At 50.6% G+C, this 22,876-nt stretch overlaps 1 protein-coding gene across 2 annotated transcripts in view; it reads right to left on the bottom strand.

Annotated features, from left to right (window-relative positions):
- LOC147125086 (exocyst complex component 1-like) overlaps positions 1-22,876 on the bottom strand; it is a 189,892-nt gene that overhangs the window by 13,170 nt on the left and 153,846 nt on the right. For both annotated transcript variants that reach the window (XM_085997193.1, XM_085997183.1), the window contains 2 exons: positions 18,728-18,911; positions 9,870-10,069 (listed from right to left, as the gene is read on the bottom strand). In XM_085997193.1, coding sequence (XP_085853319.1) covers positions 9,870-10,069; positions 18,728-18,911 — 384 coding nt within the window. The remainder of the gene's footprint in view (positions 1-9,869; positions 10,070-18,727; positions 18,912-22,876) is intronic.

Raw genomic sequence — 22,876 nt, 5'->3', positions numbered from 1 at the left:
GAGGTATTCCGGACCCTCATAATATCCGGAAGGTTACAGTCTAGTTAAACTTATTAAAAGTGCTATCCGGAGGACGGTAACATCTTCACGATGTTCCTTTCCTTTAGGGAGAGATAGTCTGAACCTTTAGACCTATTTAAGCGTCTTATAAAATTCGGCTATCTCTAACTTTAGTTGAAGGTGAATGTCTGGGGAATACGCCTGATCTGGGGTAGCCCGAAAAGGGCTAGGACTTGTAATTATCCCTTCAGCCGCAGGCAGCAGCACCTCTGCCACTGCTGGTGCAAGCTATCTGACACCTGTGAAGGGATTGGAGGGGGGTTGCGGGAGGGTCCGGCTGTGTTTCGCTCTGAGAGATGACACCATTATTCATGCCCATCCCAGCATCTCCATGTCACTAGCAACTCCATGTCACTGACCAGGATGACAGCAGACCTAATACTGAGAGTGAAATCAATGAAGCTCTGCCTCTGAATTCTCTCTACCTAATTGACAGGCTTGTTTAAAGCTGGAACAGGTAGCATATTTCACCCTGCCACTCCAACCATATAAGGCAGCAGTCCAAGTTTCCGTTGGAGAAGCCCCGACTGCCTCAAGAATTTCCAGCTTGGGGGAACCGCTGCAAATGTCCTGGAGTTACCACAGCCTCCATGGTGGACTGCAGTGTTGTATAGCTGCCCAGAATGGTACTGCACATGCAGGCAGTGGACTCCTCCACCTCAGCCACCATCTACAGCATACCATTTAGCTTGGTCTCCAATATGCACACTCTTGATGCTGAGTTAATCTACCAAGGCACAATACAAGCTTGGCCTCCAGACAGCAAGCTTTGCCTCCTCTTCTGCCATGACCAGCGCTCTTGCTCATTCATGCTGCATCTCAGGCCCAGTGCAGTCCCCTCTGGCTTAGTGATGGTTACATTAGACCTGGGCCTAGAAATTCAGTATAGCCACTTTTGGGGCGGAAAAGTCGGGCGGCCGCTAAAGTTTGCGCCCGGCGCAAAGTCGAGACCACTTCGCCGATATTCAGTAGCTTCACCCTAAGAGTTTGCTCGAGCGCTAAAACTGGCGTTACACAACTATCTTTAGGCGCAAAGCCGGCGGTGCTGAGCTAAACCGCCGAGGCCGGGCGCAGCGCAGGTGCGGTCATTTCTTGATTGACAGCAGACACCCTGGCGCCGGCCAGCTCTTAAAGGGGGAAGGGTCGAGTTCGTCTGCTGCCACGCCCTGGACACTGCAGCCCTCCAGCTAGGCCTAAACACTGCTGCTGAACAGAAATAGCGCCGGGAAAGATGCAGAAGGCCCGTGAACGAGCGCAGCGCTTCACGGGCCATGATTTGAGGGTGCTGGTTAGGGCTTTGGAGAGGAGACGCAAACTCTTGTTCCCGGACAGTGGCAAGAAGCCTGCCACCAGCGTCTACAGGAAAGCCTGGAGGGAGGTCGCCCACAGGGTCACATCCAACAGCGAGGTCCCCAGGAACGCTGTCCAATGCCGGAAAAAGTTCAATGACCTCACAAGGATTGTCAGGGTGAGTCCCCTTTCCAGTGTCCTCCTCATCCTTGCATGTGCACCTCACATTATGGGCAAAGGGACCTAAAAGCCCTAATGGCCAGCCCTCATCCAGCAGCTATGGGACTGGCATGAACATCAATTGCACATTCTGCACTTTACACACTGGCCAAGCTATTCGACCATGGGAGACAGTGCACACAAGATCAGGGCACCACACTGGCCAAGCTATTCGACTATGGGAGGCAGTGCACACAAGATCAGGGCACCACACTGTACTTAGAGGCCGTCCTTTCTCTTGCAGGCCAAGCTGGCACACAATCAGAAGAGCCAGACTGTGACCGGGGGAGGCCGTCCCCAGATCCAGCAACTCAGTGACCTGGAAGAGCGCGTGGGTAGCCTCATGGGTGCCCGGGTGATTGGCCCCATTGCATCTGGAGATGCCGACCCTGTTCTGGGCACCAATGGTAAGGACATCACCTTTTGGACCTCTCTCGTCCCACTTACGCTTCAGATCTACATCCTTTGCCACTGTCCGACCAATGCGCTGAATGCCTCCACTCATGCCTCCCTCGCTGACGCCCTCTCCTCACTCTAAAGCTACTCTTGTGCCTTCCTGCTTTCAGATGGTGAGGAGGAGGTCCCTGAAGCTGCCAGTGACAGCCCCTCGGAAGAGGAGGAGGAGGAGGAGGAAGAGGAAGGCGGCCCATCAGGGGAACACTCAGCCGCACCAGGGGATGCCAATGGAGGGGACACGTCTTCCCTGGAGGAGAGCCAGGGGGAAGTGTCGGAGGGGAGTGTAGCTCCTGTGCCCAGTGGCGTGCAGCAACGCGGGAAGGGTCGGGCAGCTCGGCGGCCTTCTCCCTAGAGGGGGGAAGGGTCGCAGGGGAGTGTAGTTGCTGGGCCCAGTGGTATCCAGCAACGCGGGAAGGGTCGGGCAGCTCGGCGGCCTTCTCCCCAGAGGGAGAGTCCGGCCTCCAGTCCGGAGACGGTCCTCGCCAAGGAGGTGCGCCTCCTCGATCAAATGTCCGTGGACTCGGATCGCCGGCACACCGAGTTCATGGGGGTTGTGGCACGGTTGCCTGAGGCCATCGAGTCCCTGGCTCATAGTGTGGCCGATTTCGGCGCCTCACAGGCCAGGAGTTTCGAGGAATTCGAAGCAGCACACGCCGCGAGTCGGGCCGAATTCGGGGCAGCACAGGCAGCGAGTTGGGTGGAATTCGGGGCAGCTCACGCAGCGAGTGGCCAGGTGATCAGTGGTGCCGTGCAGTCACTGGCTGGTCTGATGCGGGCACAGACCAGGGCAGTACGGGCACTCACTGCTGCCACACTCGCTGTGTCAGCCAGGCATCGCCAGGGCACCCGCCGCGCTGCAGCAGCACAGCGGTCTGTCCTTCAGCAGATTGCTGCGCATGCTGCAGTGCTGGCCCGGGCAAGTGCCAGTGTCTCAGGCGAGCAGCGAGCGCCTGCCATCAGCCAGTTTGCCCCCATTCCTGCAGCCGCCACTGCCACTCCCCCAGTGGAGCTGCGACGAGCTGCTGGAGAGACTGCTGCTGCCCAGCCACAGCTGCAGCAGTCACCAGCCGGCCCCTCGAGGGCCAGAGCTCGTCTAGGCCGACCCCCAAGGGCATCTGCCGTCACGCCATGTGCCCCTCAGGAGCCATCCCCCAGCCTTGCAGCAGCCACTGGGCACACTTTGAGGAGGAGCAGCAGGGCGGCCAGGGGCCGCAAAAGGCTGGACAAGGAATCGCCCTCGCGGGCCACAAAGTAGAGGGTGTGGGCAAATGTGTTTTTATATGGGGATGGTTGTTTTTATATGGGGATGGTTGTTGTGTTTATGGGGATGGTTGAAGGCCGAGGATGAAGGCCATTTTTGTGGAAATGTTTTGTTATTCCTCCCCAGGCTGTGGGAGTGAGTCATGTGTGTGACTGTTTTTTGGGGGTGTTGTCTGTTTTTGGGTTTCATGTGGGAAGGGCCCTGAGTTTGTTCAATAAAGCATTTTATTTATTCAGCTTGTCCATGTTTGATGTTTGAAGTGGTTGTTGCCTTAACCGGCTGAGGGCTTGCGGAGCGGCTGCATTCAGGTCCCTTCATTGCCACAAGCCATTCCCTGACAGGGGGCCTAGAAGTGACATTCAATAAGCTGCCGACGGGCGGCCCTTGGACCTTGTGCCTCCCTCCTGGGCTGGTACTCCTCCTCCTCCTCATGCTCCTCCTCCTGAGGTGGTGCTCCAGCGTGAGGTGGCAGTGCCTGAGTCCTGCGGATAGCCAGGTTGTGCAGCATGCAGCAAACGACCACGACCTGGGAGACTCTCTCTGGCGAATACTGCAGAGATCCGCCGGAACGATCCAGGCAGCGGAACCGTTGCTTGAGGACGCCAATCGTTTGTTCTATGATGTTCCTAGTGGCTTGATGGCTTTCGTTGTATGCCTCCTCAGCAGGGGTCCTGGGCGCGTGGAGCGGGGTCATGAGCCAGGTACACAAAGGATAGCCTTTGTCCCCGATAAGCCATCCTCTTGGGGGAGGCTGTGCCTGGAACATGTCAGCCACAGTAGTCTGTCGCAGGATAAATGCATCGTGGCTGCTGCCTGGAAAGCGGGCATTGACAGCTAGGATGCGCTGCCTGTGGTCACACACCAGCTGTACATTGAGGGAATGGTAGCCCTTCCGGTTGTGGTAATCCTCGGCATTGTCGATAGGTGCCCGCAAAGCCACATGCGTGCAGTCAATGGCGCCCTGCACCATGGGGAAGTCCGCGATCCTTGCAAATCCGACTGCACGCTGCTGCTGCCTCTCCAGGGTCATGGGGAAGGAGATGAATTGGTGTCTCCTTCTGAAAAGGGCATTGGTCACCTGGCGGATGCAGCAATGCACGGCGAACTGGGATATGTTAGCAATGTCCCCAGCAGCGGCTTGGAAGGAGCCGCTTGCATAGAAGTTCAGAGCCACCGTGACCTTCACTTCCACCGACAGAGACGTCCTGCACCTCAGCTGTGGACGCAGATCTCTGTGAAGCAGCTGGCAGATCTCTGCAACCACCTCCCTTCTGAAGCGCAGCCTCCTAACACACTGCGCGGCAGGCATGGTGAGATAGGGAATACCGCCAGCAGGTGTCCTGAGTGGGTAAGGCCTACGTTGCCGACGCCTGTTGCCCCCTCTGCGTCTAGCCAGGGCTGCCCCTCTCACACAGCGTCTGCGAGCCCTTCGCACATAATGCTGAAACTGAGGGTTGGCACCCCATGCAGCCCCCATAATATACTGGCAAACAATGACCTCACAATGAAGGCGAATTGCCAAGCTCTGGCCTGAAGCCAAAAATACCTCTCCTATGTTGGGCCAAAGCAGTAAGCTCTCTTCCTTGGTCTCTGTCCAGAAATCCGTTGCACAAGAGTGATTGCTGCAAAATGGCTGGCCTTTACAGTTCAGGGTAAGTGCCCTTTAATTTGCGCTCCCCGCGGCCCGCATGGCCTCTGCTGCGTTCCATTTCACAGTTCTTAGGACCGCCACGCCCACATTGGGCGGCCGCGACTGAAGTTCTGGATTGGGGTGCACAAAGGGCGTTGCACGAGGAAATGACGTCATAATCTGCGTGCGCAGCTGAGCGCGCACAAACACTTTGCGCCGGCGCTAAATGTCTACTGAAGTTGGGCGTAGGCGCAGATCGCGCTGCGCCCGGCCGCTAAGTGCCTAGCGCTCGAGATCTACTCCTCCTAAGGCGCTAACGGCTGGCGCACGCAACTGAATTTCTAGGCCCTGGTGCCTGGGAGGGAGAAAGTGAGTGATGCTGTGAAGCATGAAGTGTTTGCAGGGCAAGCTATACCAAGCTGGCTGTTCTTCCTTAGGCAAATCTAGAGGAAAGGAGTTAGACAGCTTACAATGGTGTTCTGTTGAGCAGATTTGATATCTAACTTACATGAAGAGTGACAAGGCATAAAGTTTCATAATATGCTTTGCTAACACTTAATGATACAGTAGGATGAGAAGGCTGGCGGGAAGTCCCTCACAAACCTGTAGGTGGCTCCTGCTCTCCTACTTCCCCATCTGTTGCAACCACAATGGACAATTGATAGGCAGGATGTACTAGAAAGACTGGGTATGCTTAGAGTGGATAAGTAGCCTGGTCCAGATGGCTTGCATCCCAGGTAGCTAAAGGAATTGGGGGAGCAGGTAGCAGAAGGGCTTGCCATAAATTTCCAATCTTCCCTAGATGCGGGGAGGTGCCTGAGGATTGGAAAGTGGCAAATGGGACACCATTGTTCAAGAAAGGGTGTAAGGACAATCCTAGTAACTACAGGCTGGTCAGTTTAACATCAGTGGTGGGTAAAGTTTTAGAAACAATAATCAAGGAAAAAATTAATGGGCACTTGGAGAGGTTTAAGCTAATTAAGGAGAGCCAACATGGATTTGTAAAAGGCAGATCATGTTTGACTAATCTAATTGAATTTTTTGATGAAGTAACAGGGAGGATTGATGAAGGGAATGCAATGGATGTTGCCTACATGGATTTTCGGAAGGTGTTTGACAAAGTACCACATAGAAGGCTGGTTCACAAAATTGAGGCTCATGGAATAGGTGGGTCAGTGGCAGCTTGGATAAGGAATTGTCTAAAGGAAAGAAAACAGCGAGTTGTAATAAATGGCTGTTTTTCAGACTGGAGGTTGGTGGACAGTAGTGTTCCCCAAGGGTCAGTGCTGGGACCACTGCTTTTTTTGATATATATCTAAAATGACCTGGATATTGGAATACAGAGTAAAATTTCTAAATTTGCCGATGACACCAAACTTGGGGGTGTGGCAAACAGTGAGGATGATACCAATTGACTGCAACAGGACATAGCAGATCCAAGCTAGCTAGCAGAATGGGCAGACAACTGGCAGATGGAATTTAATACAGAGAAGTGTGAGGTGATGCATTTTGGCAGAAGGAACAGGGAGAGGCAAAATACACTTAATGGCACAGTTTTAAAGAGTGTGCAGGGACAGAGGGACCTGGGAGTTAATGTGCATAGGTCCCTGAAGGTGGCGGGACATATTGAGAGAGTGGTTAGCAAAGCATATGGGATCTTGGGCTTCATAAATAGAGGTATTGAGTACAAAAGTACAAAAATTATGCTGAACCTTAATACAGCGCTGGTTAGGCCACAACTCGAGTATTGCGTCCACTTCTGGTCACCACACTCTAGGCAGGATGTGAAGACACTTGAGAGGGTGCAGAGGAGATTTACCAGAATGGTTCCGGGGATGGGGGATCGTAGCTACAAGGACAGGTTGGAGAAGCTGAATTTGTTTTCATTAGAGCAAAAGCGGTTGAGGGGTGATTTGATAGAGGTGCACAAGATTATGACGGGTTTGGATAGGCTAGACGGGGAAAGACTGTTCCCACTAGTTGATGGTACAAGGACTAGGGGACATAGATTTAAGGTTTTGGGCAAGAGATACAGGCGGGACATGAGGAAAAACTTTTCTACGCAGCAAGTGGTGAAGACCTGGAACTCACTGCTGACAGAAGTGGTGGAAGTGGAGACACTCAGGCCTAGAAATTGAGTTTGTGCTGCGCCGGGGCTTAACGCCGGAAATTTAGCGCCGGTGCTAAGTCGCGCTGTGCGCGCCAAAAATTCAGTAGCGCCGCGCCCAAACAGCTGCCGGCGCTACTGAAGGCTGTTTGCACCTGAAAACTGGCGCTACACGCCGCATTGCGGCGCTATTCCGGCGCTGCGGCGCCCGATGCGGTGCGGCAGGCTCGGGAAGTGCAGGCCTCCTCCTTCAGTTAAGGAGGAGCTGCCTGCACCCGCCCGCTGGCCGGTTAAATCGCCACAAAAATGAGCCCGGCACCTCGGGGAAGTGCCGGGCTCGCAGCCGAGAAGCATCTGTTCCGCGGGGGGGGGGGGGTGGGGGAGTCCGGGGAAGGAGGTGCGGGCAGGCGGCCGGCGGGAAAGCGGCCGGCCGCCGCTCCACCTTTATGCGCCGGCGCAAAGTCGTGTAAGACTCTGTTGCCAGAGTCTTAGTTGCGGCTGCCACGGGCGAGGCGGCCGCAACTGAATTTCGGCGCTGGGGCCCGTCACCACGGCAACCGGGACGCTGCGCACACCGATGACGTCATCGGTGCCGGCGCAGCGCTACCGGTGTAACGCCGATGTTGGGCCCTAGTCAATTTCAAAACCGGCTGTAAGTCCAGCGCAATGCCCTCTAGCGCCGCAAAATGGGCGCTAAGCCCACTCAATTTCTAGGCCTCAATGTTTTCAAGGGGAGACTGGATAGGCACTTGAGGGAAATAAACTTGCAGGGCTAAAGGGATAGAGTGGGGGAATGGGACTGACTGGATTGCTCTACAGAGAGCCGGCATGGACTCGATCGGCCGAATGGCCTCTTTCTGTGCCGTTATGACTTTATGGGGGAAACATTCAGTTGCTTTGTGCCTCCCGTGAGAGCGCTAATAGGCTGCAAAGCAACTAGCGCCCAGGCGCGGTGGTGTTTGCGCCACTCGCGAAATTGACCAGACATTTTGCGGCGGCGCTAAACACTACTGCCACGATCTCCTGTGCCCACAGATTGTGACATCAGTCGAGCGTGCAACGCCCCGGACCGGATATTGAGAGACGCCCCCTGCCTTTCCGCCTGCCGCTAGCAACGACAGGTTGAGGGGAACGTTTTGCAGTCGGGAAGGGACTGGAGGAGCGCTATAAAAGCGACCGCTTCCTGCCTTTTTTTGTCGGCGACAATTTTGCACCACGCATTCTGAGAGAGAGAGAGACTTCTGGAGAGATTCTATGCTGTTTGAAGGAGTTTTGGGTACTGAGCAGCACTTTGCAGGTTCATTTTGATTTGACCTTCCTTGCATCGATTTAGAAGAGACTATGGGGGCTGCACTCTATGTTCCTGCCCTGGGCCTCTCCATTGTTCTTTCCAGTAGAATTGATGTACAGGTCTCTCCAGGCCGAGATTCAAGGCTGCAATGAGCAGGGTGTGGATGGGCAGCAAGATCGACCCTCCCCTTTAAGAACTGGCCGGCGGCAGTGTGTACGTGTTCCATTGCTGACTGACATCACATGAGCTTCGCCAGCGCTCTGAGTTAGCACCTCGCTCCTCGGCGTTAGCACCTTAAGAGAGGTGTGTAACACCTGATTTAGCGCTCCAATCACCTCCAGGGGCGACAGAAGCCAAGTTTGCAGTCGGAGGCGATAATTAGCGCCAGGCACGAAACTTTGCGCCCGGCCGATAATTGCACCTCAAACGGGGCGATCCTGAATTTCTCCCCCTATGACTCCCTCCCTGAGATTTTCAGAAATTCTTCCTCATATGGGGTAAATGGTTGCAGGTTTGTTGGGCTACCATCTGTCATCATTCTCTCCCTCTCTTGTTTTAGGTTGTCTTTCCCTTAAAAAAACTACAAAAAGTGAGAACTATTGTTACTATGACATGCAGTATACCCAAGTGTCAAGATGCAGCCCATAATGATTGTAATAATAGGTACATACAACACATTACATGGGAGGCGTCTTTTGACTAAGTTCATGTGAAGATGTGAGCAAAAGAACAGTTCCAGGTGAAGGCTGAGGATTTAAGAGGCATCCTGCTGCCTAATAGATAGATATTTACAGTAAGCATTTAAAACATTTAAAATCAATGTGAGGTAAAGTAATTGTAAGTGACAACCATGTTTTGTAAAGTGCGTTAATGGAAGTCTAGATGATTTCTCTTACCTTGCCTGACCTAGTAACATCACTAAGTTTTATCCTGCAATTTTTCCATATATGTGGAATGGTGGCATTAGCAGTGGCAGATCTAGCAACTTCCTTCCATTCACTCCAGGCAGTTCTCCTTGGGGACCTGTGCCTCTCCATACCAATGGTGGTCCCTTTTCAGTGTTATTTCTTCTAGGAGAACTTGAACAGCTTAATAATAAAATTTTGCTGCTCTATGGGCTCCGGCTCTACTTCTCGACACATCAGCCTCCTTAATTGTTGCTTAACTGTTAAATAAAAGCCGCACAATGCCTGCCCCTTTAAGCCTCCCACCTTCCCTCAGAGGTAAAATCACTATCAAAGGCATCTCTGACACCTACATTTTATGGAGCTTGACCCTAGAAACTATGGTAGAGTTAGTGCCGAGTGCGTATAGCAGGTGTGAATTGTGCATACTCTTATTACTGGTCAGACTCATTCCTGATTGGAAGACCTATCTTAAAGATTCAAATACCCTCTTAGTTTGGCATCAGTTGTCCCTTAAACTTGGACCAACAGTAGCATGGAGATGAGGCCTGAACTTTGATCTCACTATAGTAGGCCACCAATGTAATTTTAAACTGCCAATATCAGTTATTCATGTTGCTTTTAGAGATATATAATGATAAGATACAAACATTTAGTTTCTCCAAAGGCTGTCCCAGGTATTTAGTAACATAGAGGTCACGATGTTCCGAGTATTGTTGGTAGGCTTCCTTTTTTCTATCTTCAAGACTGTGGATTTTCAATTCGGAAAGGAAGCAGTAGATGTGGTGAAAATTCTCCATTATAACTACATCCGGAGGGGTCTTCAGATTCATTGAGGCAATATTTTTAACTTGAAATAGAAGAAAAATTAAACATTAGGCGAAAGCTATTTCTTTCGGTAAAAATCTGATAACAGAAAAGTACTTTCAGATATAAAATGACAAGAGGACAGATTCAAATGACTGGATTTTTTTCAGAAGCAGGTAATAGATGAAGGATTTCATATACTGAAAGGTGAGAAGCAGCGTTATTCTGATGTGTGAATGATCAAATACTTTATGGATGAATGAATCAATCAATCTAGCTATGCACATCAAATAGAAGTTGTATGTCATTCAAGATAGGCTTTCTTGTTTATAAATTTATATTTTAACAAAAATAGAAACAGATTTTCAAATAAAGAATGTATTATTTTCCTGTATTAGATTATCATAGGTATGCAGAATGATGTATGGTGGCAATCTTGAGTCCATACATATTAAGGAAGTGACAACTGCTGTTTGCAGGGGCCAACAGGTTCATCATATTTCCTGTGGAAAGGAGGCAGGGCTCCTTCGAGTACAAAGAAGCACACATGGACCCAGTTTTAACATCAGGGCTCTTCATATTAACCCCTTAGCTTTTATGAAGAGGAAACATTTGCACTTAGTTAATGCTCAGGTGGTATCAGAACACAGAAACATCATTTATCTCTGTGACCATTAGGCAGGAAGCAGCTATGGTGCCCTCATTGTGCGATAGTCCACAGAGCCTACATTATTTGTGGGAGGAGAAACACTGAGGCCTAGAAATTCAGTATAGCCGCATTTGGGGCGTTAGTCCTGGCGATGCGCAAAGTTTAGCGCCAGGCGCAATTTAGCACCACCTAGCGCGATATTGGGTTGCAGCGCCCCTAAAGGTGATTGCGGTGCTAAATCAGGCGCTGCACGCTACTCTTAAGGCACTAACCCGGCGGCGCAACCCAATTTCGCGGCAGCGGGGCGCAGCGAGGGTGCTGTCAATAATCACTTTCCCTGAGACACAGTGGCGCCGGCCAGCTCTTAAAGGGGCAGGTCAATTGGCATCACCAGACACACTCACTGCCTTGTAGGCCTTCAAAGCGGTGGGAGCCTACCTGTGGCGCACCAGCCTAGCAAGACATGCAAAGGGTGAGGCAGAGGGCAGAACGCCTCACTGATGGGGCATTGGATGCTTTGGTTGGCGCAGTGGAATCAAGGCCAAGGAAGATGGTCGCAATGTGATTTATGTTTTGGACAGTATCCCGGGTGTCAGAGGCAGTTATGTGTCAGTGTATTAGTTTTGCTTTCTGTTGCCATAGCTTTCTCATGTTTGAAGGAACCACATTTTGTGTAATGAAACACTTTCTTCATTTACAATGGCCATGCCTGCTATTTACATGCATCTTGCCCTTCACAGGCTTGGGGGTATCAGACCGGTTCCATTCCTGTTCTTGGAATGGCAGCAAGCATTCCGTGAGAGGGGCCTGGAAGCTACTTTTGATCAGCCTCTGACGCGCAGCCTGAGAAGAGCCGCTCGCGTAGAAGTTCAGGCCAGCAGCCATCTTCTCAGCCGCCGACAGAGATGTCCTGCACCTTATCTGAGGCTGCAGATCTGACTGAAGCAGCTGGCACAGCTCAGTCACCACCTCCTTTCTAAATCGCAGCCTTCTGACACACTGTTCCTCCGGCATGTTCATGTAGGAAAACTGCTGTCGGATAACCCTGCCAGCGTAAGGTCTGCTGTGGCGACGTCTGTTGGCCCTCCTCCGTCTGGCCATGCCCGCCCCCCTCTCCCTGTGTCTCAGTGCCCTTTCCAGATGATTCAGCAGCAGGACGTTCCCCTCCAATGCAGCCCCCATAATAAGTGCCCACAGGAAGGTTCCCCGTTGTCAAGGCTCACCAACAGCAAGGTGATGGTCAGAAGGCTGAAGATCGTCTGCCTGCGCTGGCTCAGTGGTCAAATGGCTCTCAGTGTGCAGCTCAGCAACTCTTTGTAGCTCTCGAGGAAGTTGTGATCCAAAAATGGCTGCCGCTTTTAAACCACACCAGTCCCCTTTAAATAACGCTCCTCCAGCCTGAGAGCGACTTGGTAAGGCCCAGGTAAGCTGTCACTATTAGCGCCAGGCGCTACGGAAGGGGGGCACCATTGAATTTCCGGTCACGGGCACCCAAAAGGCGTTGCACACTCAAATGACGTCATAATCAGCCTGCGCCCATGAGCGGGTGCTAAGATTTAGCGCCGGCGCTAAATGCATGCTCAATATGGGGCGAGGGCGCCTCGCGCCCACCCGCAAATTGGCTAGCGTCCCACTTCTCGGCCTCTTTAGGCGTTAATCGGTGGTGCTATCAACCAAATTTCTCCCCCTGAGTCTATGACTGTTAGAAGAACACGGCTACCCTCTGAATCAATAGCTGCTGATCCCACAGAACGTCTTTCATAGCTGAAGAGTAGCTCTGTCTGGACACCTTAGCATCTGTTTGCAGTTACTTGACTGCAACCTCACCTTCAAGAAAGTATGCCATATAGCTTAGGCACAATGAAAGAGTGTACAGAAAAGGGTAATGGTTGTGCACAATGCTTCCAATGGTAGCTCCCAGGGGATATGGGAGCTCACGTTTATTTCTGCTATGCTTGATGGGGCTCCCAAGAATATGTACTAAAATGAGAAGCAAACTCACCTTTGTACAAGGGAGCTGGGTGACTACATTGACTTGGGTGTTGATCTCTTTCCATGAAGCCAACACCAATGTTTCCATTGGAGGGTAGCCTTCAGCCCCAAATAAAGTCTTTGGTGTACCTCCTGCAGCAAGATCTCCAACTTCTCAGCATTAAATGGAGAAATGGTGACCATAGCTCGTTCTGTACCAACTGGTCCACTTTTCTGTCATCATAATTTCTCCTTTTGTAACAAGCTGCAGCCCTTTAAAAGCTGCTTCCATGCTGAATTTTGTAAACCACAGCTACTTGTGCTGTACGCTAAGCTCTTTGGGTAAGCTCTTTTTGTGCTTGTAGCAAATGAAGGAGGTAAGGCTTATATTGTAGTATATTTTGCAAAACCCACTCCTAGTTATGGACACAGAAGCATCTGCATTTTTGGCCAACACAATCCCATTTTTGCCAAGATTGCAAAAATGAGGACTTATAACTCAAACATCTGCAATCTTCTTACTTCAGTTTCCAAGATCCCATTTTTTCATCTGTACAATGCTATTGACTATGTATAACAATTATAAGTATTCCATGTCTTATCCCCAGCTTGACTTTAGAGTGCCACAGAAACATCTTAATTTTGGTAAATGTTTCTTTTGCAGAAGCTATCCTCTGTTGCTTGAGCAATCCAAAACGACTCCCACTGTCACACTCTCCCCATGGCCTTGTAGTTTTCTCTGCTTCAAGTATTTATCCAATTTTCCTCAACCATTCCCTGTGGCAGAGCTCTAACAAACTTCTGTGCAAATAAATTTCTCCTAACATTTCTCCTCACTCTCAATTTTAAATTGATAACGTTTCATCATCATAGTTACCAAGCACTGCCTCATCACCCTTTTTAAAAATTGGAACTATATTAGCATCCTTCCAGTCTGAGGGAACAGTCCCTGACTCCAGCGAGCTATTAAAGATACGAGCAAGGGGCTCGTATCTATATACCAACTATTGCACTTTGTTTTCATCACAATTAAATTATATTTTTGATAGATTCAAATCACTATATTCAACTTCATGAATTCATTCTTTATAAGCAAGTCAATAGTATAGTGATAGCTTATAAATTATTCACAATGACTAGGGCAGTGTACGTAATAATGTCATATGAGTGAGACCAGAGATTGTAACACTTTACATCCTCTATTTATGATATATAGGAACTCACTCTCATTATAGCATTAGAGGGTTCCATGTCCCTCCAATGGCATACAATAACATCCTGTAATAATAGTTAGTGCAGGATCACCCGTGTGGTAAACCACTGTTATCGTTCACAACCGTTCACTATTGTTACACTGTTGTTATCACTGTTTACACTGTTATCACTACACAAGGTTACCTCTTGCCACGCACGCTGTTATACCTAGGCATACCTCAGCTGACTCCGCCCATGGCTCCGCCTGCTTGCCCAGGTATAAAGGTGACTGATTGGCTAGTATTCTTCCTTGTTGGAACCGATCACCCACGAGGGTGGGCTCTGTTATTTAGCCAATAAAAACCTATAGTTACTATCTTAACTCGTCGCTTTTCATGGAATGAATTGATAGGTATATCAATTTTATTGGCTAAATTTTGAAATGAATGGACTGGAGCAGCCAAACGACCAGCCAAACGGCCAGCTACAACAGCCCCAGCAGCCGACTTGGCTGCGAGCCCTCCGACCGCCGTACCTGGATCTAAATCCACAGGCAGCGAATTCAGCCCTCGACTTCGATCACTGGCTGAGCTGCTTTGAATCCTACCTGGTAGCCTCCGGCGTGCCATCGGAAGCCGACAAACTAAGAGTTCTGACCGCCCAGGTGAGCCCTAAAGTATTTGCACTCATCCGGGACCTTGCTACATACGAGGAGGCCGTCGACCTGCTAAAAGAGCAGTACCGGAGCCCAGTAAATTCAATGTATGCCAGACATCTCCTAAGATCCCGCTCGCAACAGCCAGGAGAGTCTGTAGATGAATTTTTACGGGCGCTACAAACACTCGGCAGGGACTGTGACTTTAAAACTGTATCGGCTGCACAACATGCTGAAGGAAATATCCGTGATGCCTTCGTGAAAGGCCTTCGGTCCGACTACTCACGGCAAAGACTGCTCGAATCAAAGGACCTCGGCTTGAAAGCAGCTGCAGCCCTCGCTCGCTCCCTGGAAGTGGCCCATCGGGACCTCGAGGCGTACTCCGGGTACAGTGCTGCGCGACCCTGGGACTCGGGCCCGACTTCGGCCGCAATACCCCTCGCACCGCCGCCCCTGGGACCTACTATGGCGTCGGTGTCCCGGAATCGATCGGGACCGCCACCCTCGGGACCTGCTGCGGCAGCGGAGCCCCACGATCGGGCCGCCAGCTGCTATTTCTGTGGCCAGGCGAGACATCAAAGGGCGCGCTGCCCTGCAAGGAACGCGACCTGCTCCGGATGCGGAAAAAAAGGCCGCTTCGCAAATGCCTGCAGGGGGAAAGCCACAGACGCCGGCAGTGCCTCATGTTAGTCGTGGGGGCGGCCATCTTTGATCAAGGCCACAGACGCCAGCAGTGCCTCATGTGAGTCGTGGGGGCAGCCATCTTCTCTGCCATTTTGTCCAACTTCGACCTCGTGGGGATCCGCGTCATGGGCGCCGCCATTTTGTTCGCTGCACTCGGCCGCCATTTTGTCTCCAGACCCGACCACCGCCTCACCTGCCGACTACAGCAGCTCACTCAGCCATACACTAGCCTCCGTCACGCTTGACCAAGCTCTCCCGCATCATCTGTCCAGGTCCATGATGGACATCGAAGTAAACGGCCACGCCACGACCTGCCTGTTCGACAGCGGGAGCACGGAGAGTTTTATTCACCCAGACACGGTGCGCTGCTACTCCCTCACTGTCCGGCCAACGCGCCATCGGATCTCGATGGCGTCGAAGTCCCATTCAACAGACGTCAGTGGCTACAGTGTGGTGACCCTGTCGGTTAGGGGCACGGAATATAAAAACTTTAAACTTCTCGTCCTGCCCCAGCTCTGCGCTGCCGTCCTACTAGGGCTGGATTTCCAATGCCACCTTCAAAGTGTCACTTTGGCATACGGTGGATCCCTCCCCCCACTCACAGTCTACAACCAGCAGTTTTTAAACCGCCCGCCGCGTACCACCTGCGGCCTCTCCACTCTCAAAGTCCCGCCCCCCTCCTTGTTCGCTAACCTCACCCGCGACTGTAAACCCGTCGCTACCAAGAGCAGGCGGTACAGCGCCGGGGACAGAGCTTTTATTAGCTCTGAGGTGCAGCGACTCCTGAAGGAGGGCATCATCGAGGGGAGCACCAGCCCCTGGCGTGCCCAGGTCGTATCGTTAAGACCAGCAATAAACACCGCCTGGTCATCGACTACAGTCAAACCATAAACCGGTACACCCAGCTGGACGCATACCCCTTTCCCCGCATATCTGATATGGTCAACCAGATTGCACAGTACCGGGTATTCTCCACCATCGACCTTAAGTCGGCCTATCACCAACTCCCTATCCGCCCTGAGGACCGCCAGTATACCGCCTTCGAGGCGAATGGCCGCCTCTACCACTTCCTTAGGGTTCCCTTCGGCGTCACCAACGGGGTTTCGGTCTTCCAAAGGGAGATGGACCGGATGGTTGACCAGAACGCGCTGCAGGCCACGTTCCCTTATCTAGATAAAGTGGCCTCCTCTGCGGCCACGACCAGCAGGACCGTGATGTTAATCTGGAGAAATTCCTCCGTACGGCCCAACGGCTGAATCTCACTTACAAGGAGAAATGTATGTTTAACACCTCGCGCCTTGCCATCCTCGGCTGCGTAGTAGAGAACGGAGTCATCGGCCCCGACCCCGAAAGAATGCGCCCCCTCATGGAGCTTCCCCTTCCCCACTGTCAAAAGGCACTGAAGAGAACCCTGGGGCTCTTCGCTTACTATGCCCAATGGGTGCCCAATTATGCGGACAAAGCCAAACCCCTCATGAAGTCCACCTCCTTCCCCCTGACAGCAGAAGCATGCGCAGCCTTCTCCCTCATAAAAGGAGACATTGCGAAGGCCACAATGCACGCAGTGGATGAGTCCATCCCTTTCCAAGTGGAGAGCGCTGCATCCGACTTCGCCCTAGCTGCAACCCTTAACCAGGCGGGGAGACCTGTGGCCTCCTTCTCAAGGACCCTCCAGGGCCCTGAGATCCGACACTCTTCTGTCGAGAAGGAGGCCCAGGCGATTGTGGAAGCGGTACGACGCTGGAGGCATTACCTGGCAGGCAAACGATTTACCCTCCTCACCGACCAGCGTTCGGTTGCTTTTATGTTTAATAACAAGCTGAGGGGCAAAATCAAGAACGACAAGATCTTGAGGCGGAGAATTGAGCTCTCCACCTACGATTACGGTATCTTGTACCGGCCTGGTAAGCTCAACGAGCCCCCAGATGCTCTATCACGAGGTACATGCGCCAACGCGCAAGTTGATAGACTGCGGACCCTCGACAACGACCTCTGCCACCCCGGGGTCACTAGACTTTACCACTTCATTAAGGCCCGCAACCTGCCCTACTCCATCGAGGAGGTCAGGACCATGACCAGGAACTGCCAAGCCTGTGCCGAATGCAAACCGCATTTCTATAGGCCGGACAGAGCAAGCCTGATCAAGGCCACCCGCCCCTTCGAGCGCTTGAGCATCGATTTTAAGGGGCCCCTCCCGTCCTCTGACCGTAATGTGTACTTCCTCAACATTATTGACGAGTACTCCCGTTTCCCCTTTGCCATCCCCTGCCCAGACATGACCAGTACCACGGTCATCAAATGCCTGAACGACCTCTTCGCCTTGTTCGGGTTCCTGAACTATATACATAGCGACCGGGGCTCATCCTTCATGAGCGAGGAACTTCGCCAGTTCCTGCTCGCGAGAGGTATTGCTGCGAGCAGGACCACCAGCTACAACCCCCGGGGGAACGGCCAGGTGGAAAGAGAGAACGCGACAGTTTGGAAGGCCGTCCTCTTAGCCCTAAAGTCTAAGGGCCTCCCAACCTCTCGCTGGCAGGAAATCCTCCCGGCAGCGCTCCATTCCATCCGGTCACTGCTTTGTACTGCCATTAACGCCACCCCTCATGAGCAAATGTTTGTTTTCCCCAGGAAGTCGACTACGGGAACCTCGCTACCAACATGGCTGACTTCTCCGGGGTCCGTCCTGCTGCGGAAGCACGTGAGGACCCATAAAACGGACCCCCTGGTCGAGAGGGTGAACCTCCTGCACGCCAACCCCCAGTATGCCTATGTGGCATACCCAGACGGGCGGGAGGACACAGTCTCCTTGCGAGACCTCGCACCCTCGGGCACCCCTGAGATACCACCGTTATCCCCCACCACTCCCCCAAATCCAGCTCCTGTAGGCGGCATGCCGGAACCCCAGGAGCCTTCGTCGACCACGCAGACACCAGCACTAACATCGGATACTGCACCACCGCCGCCGCTGCTGCGCCGATCAGAAAGGCTTACGAGGCCTCCCGATAGACTGACATACACGAACTGGTAGTACACTTCACCCCGCCGGACTCAATTTTAAACAAGGGGTGAATGTGGTAAACCACTGTTATCGTTCACAACCGTTCACTATTGTTACACTGTTGTTATCACTGTTTACACTGTTGTTATCACTACACAAGGTTACCTCTTGCCACGCACGCTGTTATACCTAGGCATACCTCAGCTGACTCTGCCCATGGCTCCGCCTGCTTGCCCAGGTATAAAGGTGACTGATTGGCTAGTATTCTTCCTTGTTGGAACCGATCACCCACGAGGGTGGGCTCTGTTATTTAGCCAATAAAAACCTATAGTTACTATCTTAACTCGTCGCTTTTCATGGAATGAATTGATAGGTATATCAACCCGATCCATCTGTTTGAAGTGCATTTAGAAGATATTGCCAATATGATGGATTGGGTGATCCTGCACTTACCCTGTCATTATAGGCTTTTATCTAGCAAGGCTCTACAGTAGCAGTGAAGTTTTTCAATTTCTGCCCTTATAGCTCCTCCTGGAAAATGTTTACTTACCATTGGTGAAGACTGCTAAAATTACTTTATTGTAAGCTTTATCCAGATCGCCTCTTCTCTCAGCATTCTTAAAGATAGCTTCAGCAACAGTTAAGAACTCCTCAAATCCAACGACAAATGACAGAATACCAATCTTAGTCTTCTTTGGGACCTTAGCTTCTTCTATTTGCTTGCACAAAGCGGACTGAATTAAAATAAAAAAAAACAATTTTTGGAGCTGTGGAAGACTCAAAGAAATGATATACTGTAAAAACAAGTCACCATAAGTAGCTTTCTCAAATGTTTAATGCCTCTCTTGCAACATACCTTAATTTCAACTTCTATTGCACCAGTATAACATTCATGGGGGGAATTTTCCCAGCTGTGGGGAGGCGGGTATGGAGGCGGGACTGCCGGGACAATGGCAGAAACTGGGAGTGGGTACCGAACCCGCCAGCGTGCCATCTTCCCGGGAGGTGGGAAGGGGATTACAGCCAATTAACTGCCTGTTAACAGGTAGTTAACAGACAGTTTCGAGGCTTATCTCCATTTTACCCCTGCAATTGTGGGCTTCCTGATGTTGGGAAACCCTGCCAGGGTCAGCGAGGTGAGCAGTGGGTCTGCGGGGGTGAGAGGGATCGAAAAGTCCACTGTGGAGGTGAGTGATGGGTGCAAGTGTGGAGAGAAAAGTATGAGGGGTGATTGTAAAGTGTTAGAAAAAGTTTACATACCGTTGCTTCTTCCTGCAGGCTTCAACCCCTGGGGATCCAGAGGTTCCTCATCTGAACGGCAGTGATGACAGAATGGCTGCTGCATTCTCAGATGCAGCAGCCATCTGATTTCTGCTGAGGAAATATGTTTTGGTAAGCCTTCAGTGCAAGGGCTCACCATAGAACAGAGATTCAGTGTTTGACAGTTTCTCTAAGCTGTTAAACGCTGACAATTCATCTGTCAAAAACATTTTTGACAGATGAAACGTCATACGCTGATGTTCTCTGTCACCGGCTTTCCCTTAATTGGCGGCTAAGCCTTTCCACCATCTACAAGGCACAGGTAAGGAGTGTGATGGAATACTCTCCACTTGCCTGGATGAGTGCAGATCCAACAACACTCAAGAAGCTTGACACCATCCAGGACAAAGCAGCCCACTTTATTGGCACCCCATCCACCACCTTAAACATTCACACCCTCCACCACCGGCGTACTGTGGCTGCAGTGTGTACCATCTACAAGATACACTGCAGCAACTCGTCAAGGCTTCTTCGGCAGCACCTCCCAAACCTGCAACCTCTTCCATCTAGAAGGACAAGGGCAGCAGGCGCATGGGAACACCACCGCCTCCAAGTTCCCCTCCAAGTCACAAACCATCCTGGCTTAGAAGTATATTGCTGATCCTTCATCGTCGCTGGGTCAAAATCCTGGAACTCCCTCCCTAACAGCACTGTGGGAGTACCATCACCACACGGACTGCAGTGCTTCAAGAAGGCGGCTCACCACCACCTTCTCAAGGGCAACTAGGGATCGGCAATAAATGCTGGCCTTGCCAGCGATGCCGATCCCATAAATAAACGGAAAAAAAAATCAAGGGAAAATAGCGTGGGTTGGTCGGACGTCGTTGGGGGCGGGACTTAAACCCAACAACCAGCAGTCCTGCCCCCAACGTGCCCCTATTGACAAAATCCAGCCCTCTGTTTCTTACATCAACCATTCCTACAGCTGCTCTGATAGTTTAGTGCCCAATTACGTTTCAAAAGTCATTTTATGTAAGACCCTTAAAGCCATTAAAATACTTTCATCCAATCAGTTAAGACAGAATTTTAACCTCAGAACCAGAAGTGAGCAAGTATAAAGGGATCACTAAAGTCACTTTTTATCAACTTCTACTGATAAATTCCCACTTTTTTTTTTACACTGAATGGGGGTGGTGGGGGATTTTCTCCTGAATTTGACGGAAATAACTTGGTTTAGAAGAAAAAATGGTGGCCGCCTCGCTTTCCGCCCACTTCTGGCAACCGCCATTTTGGGCAGCTCGCAACGCTGCCGTTGCCTGTGGTCGCTTCTTATATTTAAATGATCCAGGTCGTGACGTCAATTGGCATGCAATGCTGAATTGACGCACGATCTAAGATTTTGGACATCGTCGCTCTTAATAACGCCCTCTCCCAAACACACACGGAAGAACGTGCGTGCAACAGTAAAAAGGAGCTGCTGCCAGCGCTTCTTAAAGGGACACACACAACTTTCAGATAAGTTTAGATTTTTGCTTTTGGACTGATTTCTTTACATTTTATTGGAGTAGTGGCTTGGTGCAATACATTTAAGAAGTTTGCAGGGTGTGCATTGTGTGCTGCTGGACCTTTGCAGGGCTTTGGCTCTTAAAGGAAGGCCACTGAGAACACCATTTGCTCCCAATCCTGGGGGCTCTAGCTGCAGTCTCCCTTGGGCTGCAGCATGACATGGAGATGGAGCAGAAGTAGCAAAGCAGAAGAGGAAAAAGCAGAAGAGGAGGAAGCGGAAGGAAGGAGGCAACCCAGACAGCCCCTTTCTGGTCGGGATATCCGGGATTGAATCATCTGCCTGCGGTACCAGTGAACACAACCCCAATTCCCTTTTCAACATTTGTCCCAAACCTTACTTTCTCTCTGTTACTGACCATCACAGCGTCCTCTTGGCCACAATGCTGAAATAAAAGCCGCCACAAAGCAAATGTTCCAATCTAACTTCATCCATCTATGCATCGAATATTACATCAAAAAATCAACTATCACCCTTGTGCATTCCATTAGTGACTGTCTTGCGTGTGCCTTTGCCTATCCTAGTGCTGTTACGCAGTGCTACCCGAGTGGTTGCAGCATGGCTGGTGGAAGGCTGCTGACTTTCAATGTGGGACACTGCAAACGGCCTTGCAGGACAACCTCGAGGAGCTGGTGGCTGGGAGTGTGAAATCGAGTGACGTTGTTTCTTCCTCTTCTTGACTCTCCTCTCCCACTTATTGTTGACCCACTGGCTGGGCAGACTGGATTTCTTGGGAGTATGATATGAGGAAGGCACAAGGGTAAGGTCGTGGTGAAGGGAAGGGGGTAAAGCAAGAGGTGCATGCTTACATCATGTGCAGCTTGTAAATCAGACGAGATTGTGGGATGAGGGGGAAGTGGGATGTGAAAAGTAGGGTTAGGTATGAGCATTCCATCATCAAAAACTAATTTTCTTTGAAATTACCCTGTTTTTGTGGTCTTTCCGGCTCCCCTCCACTTATTTTCTCTCTTTTTTTACATTAACAATAAACCTAAACAACCTCAAATTTTAATTGGCAATATAAACTGTGTCAATGAATCTTAAGAATATATTGGGCCAATGCTGCATGTGGAATGATTAACTATAAAACCTGGATAATTAAATTAAGCTGAAAATGTAATCTTTGTGGGCTTTTAGTAACAGTTATAGCAAACTTCAAATAAAATTTCAGTTAAAGTAAACTGAAATCAAAAAGTATTCAGTTTACTCAATGCATCATAGCTTGTCTTTAAATTGGAGTCTCAAGGGCAACTAGGGATAGAACCATAGAAGATAGGAGCAGGAGTAGGCCATTCGGCCCCTTGAGCCTGTTCCGCCATTTAATGAGATCATGGCTGATCATCCAAATTCAGTACCCTGTCCCTGCTTTCTCCCCATATCCCTTGATCCCTTTAGCCTTAAGAAATAGCAATAATGCTGGCCTTGCCAGCGATGCCCACATCCCATGAACAAATTTAAAAAAATCAAAACTAATGGTTACCAAGATCATGACCACTGATTTGTAGTTTACACAGAAAAATGATGGAAACACAGAATACTATCCTCAACATACCAATTAAAAATCTAAGAAATCCTGTAATCCCATGTAATAAAAAAACAAATTTGATTCTTTCAGCCACCATACATCAGTGGGGGCTTAATTACAAAAGGATGGAATCATGGGAAGTGATCACCAAAACACCAACAAAATTGCTGGAGTCCCATGTAATAAAAACCAAACTTGACTTGTGTAGTCACCATGAAATGTGTCCCTAACTCTTGGGCCTAGAAATTGTCCCACTTACCACCACGAGTTTTTGCCGCGATCTGGCCTAAAAATGGCAGCCGCCACTCTAGCGCCCTTTTCTGGCACGAGACTCGGTGAGGGCCTTGGTG

The sequence above is a fragment of the Somniosus microcephalus genome, chromosome 1 (genome assembly GCF_052327205.1).
Source record: "Somniosus microcephalus isolate GS21.2 chromosome 1, FLI_Smic_1.0, whole genome shotgun sequence".
NCBI lineage: Eukaryota > Metazoa > Chordata > Chondrichthyes > Squaliformes > Somniosidae > Somniosus > Somniosus microcephalus.
This window is presented reverse-complemented; position numbering and strand designations above follow the sequence as displayed.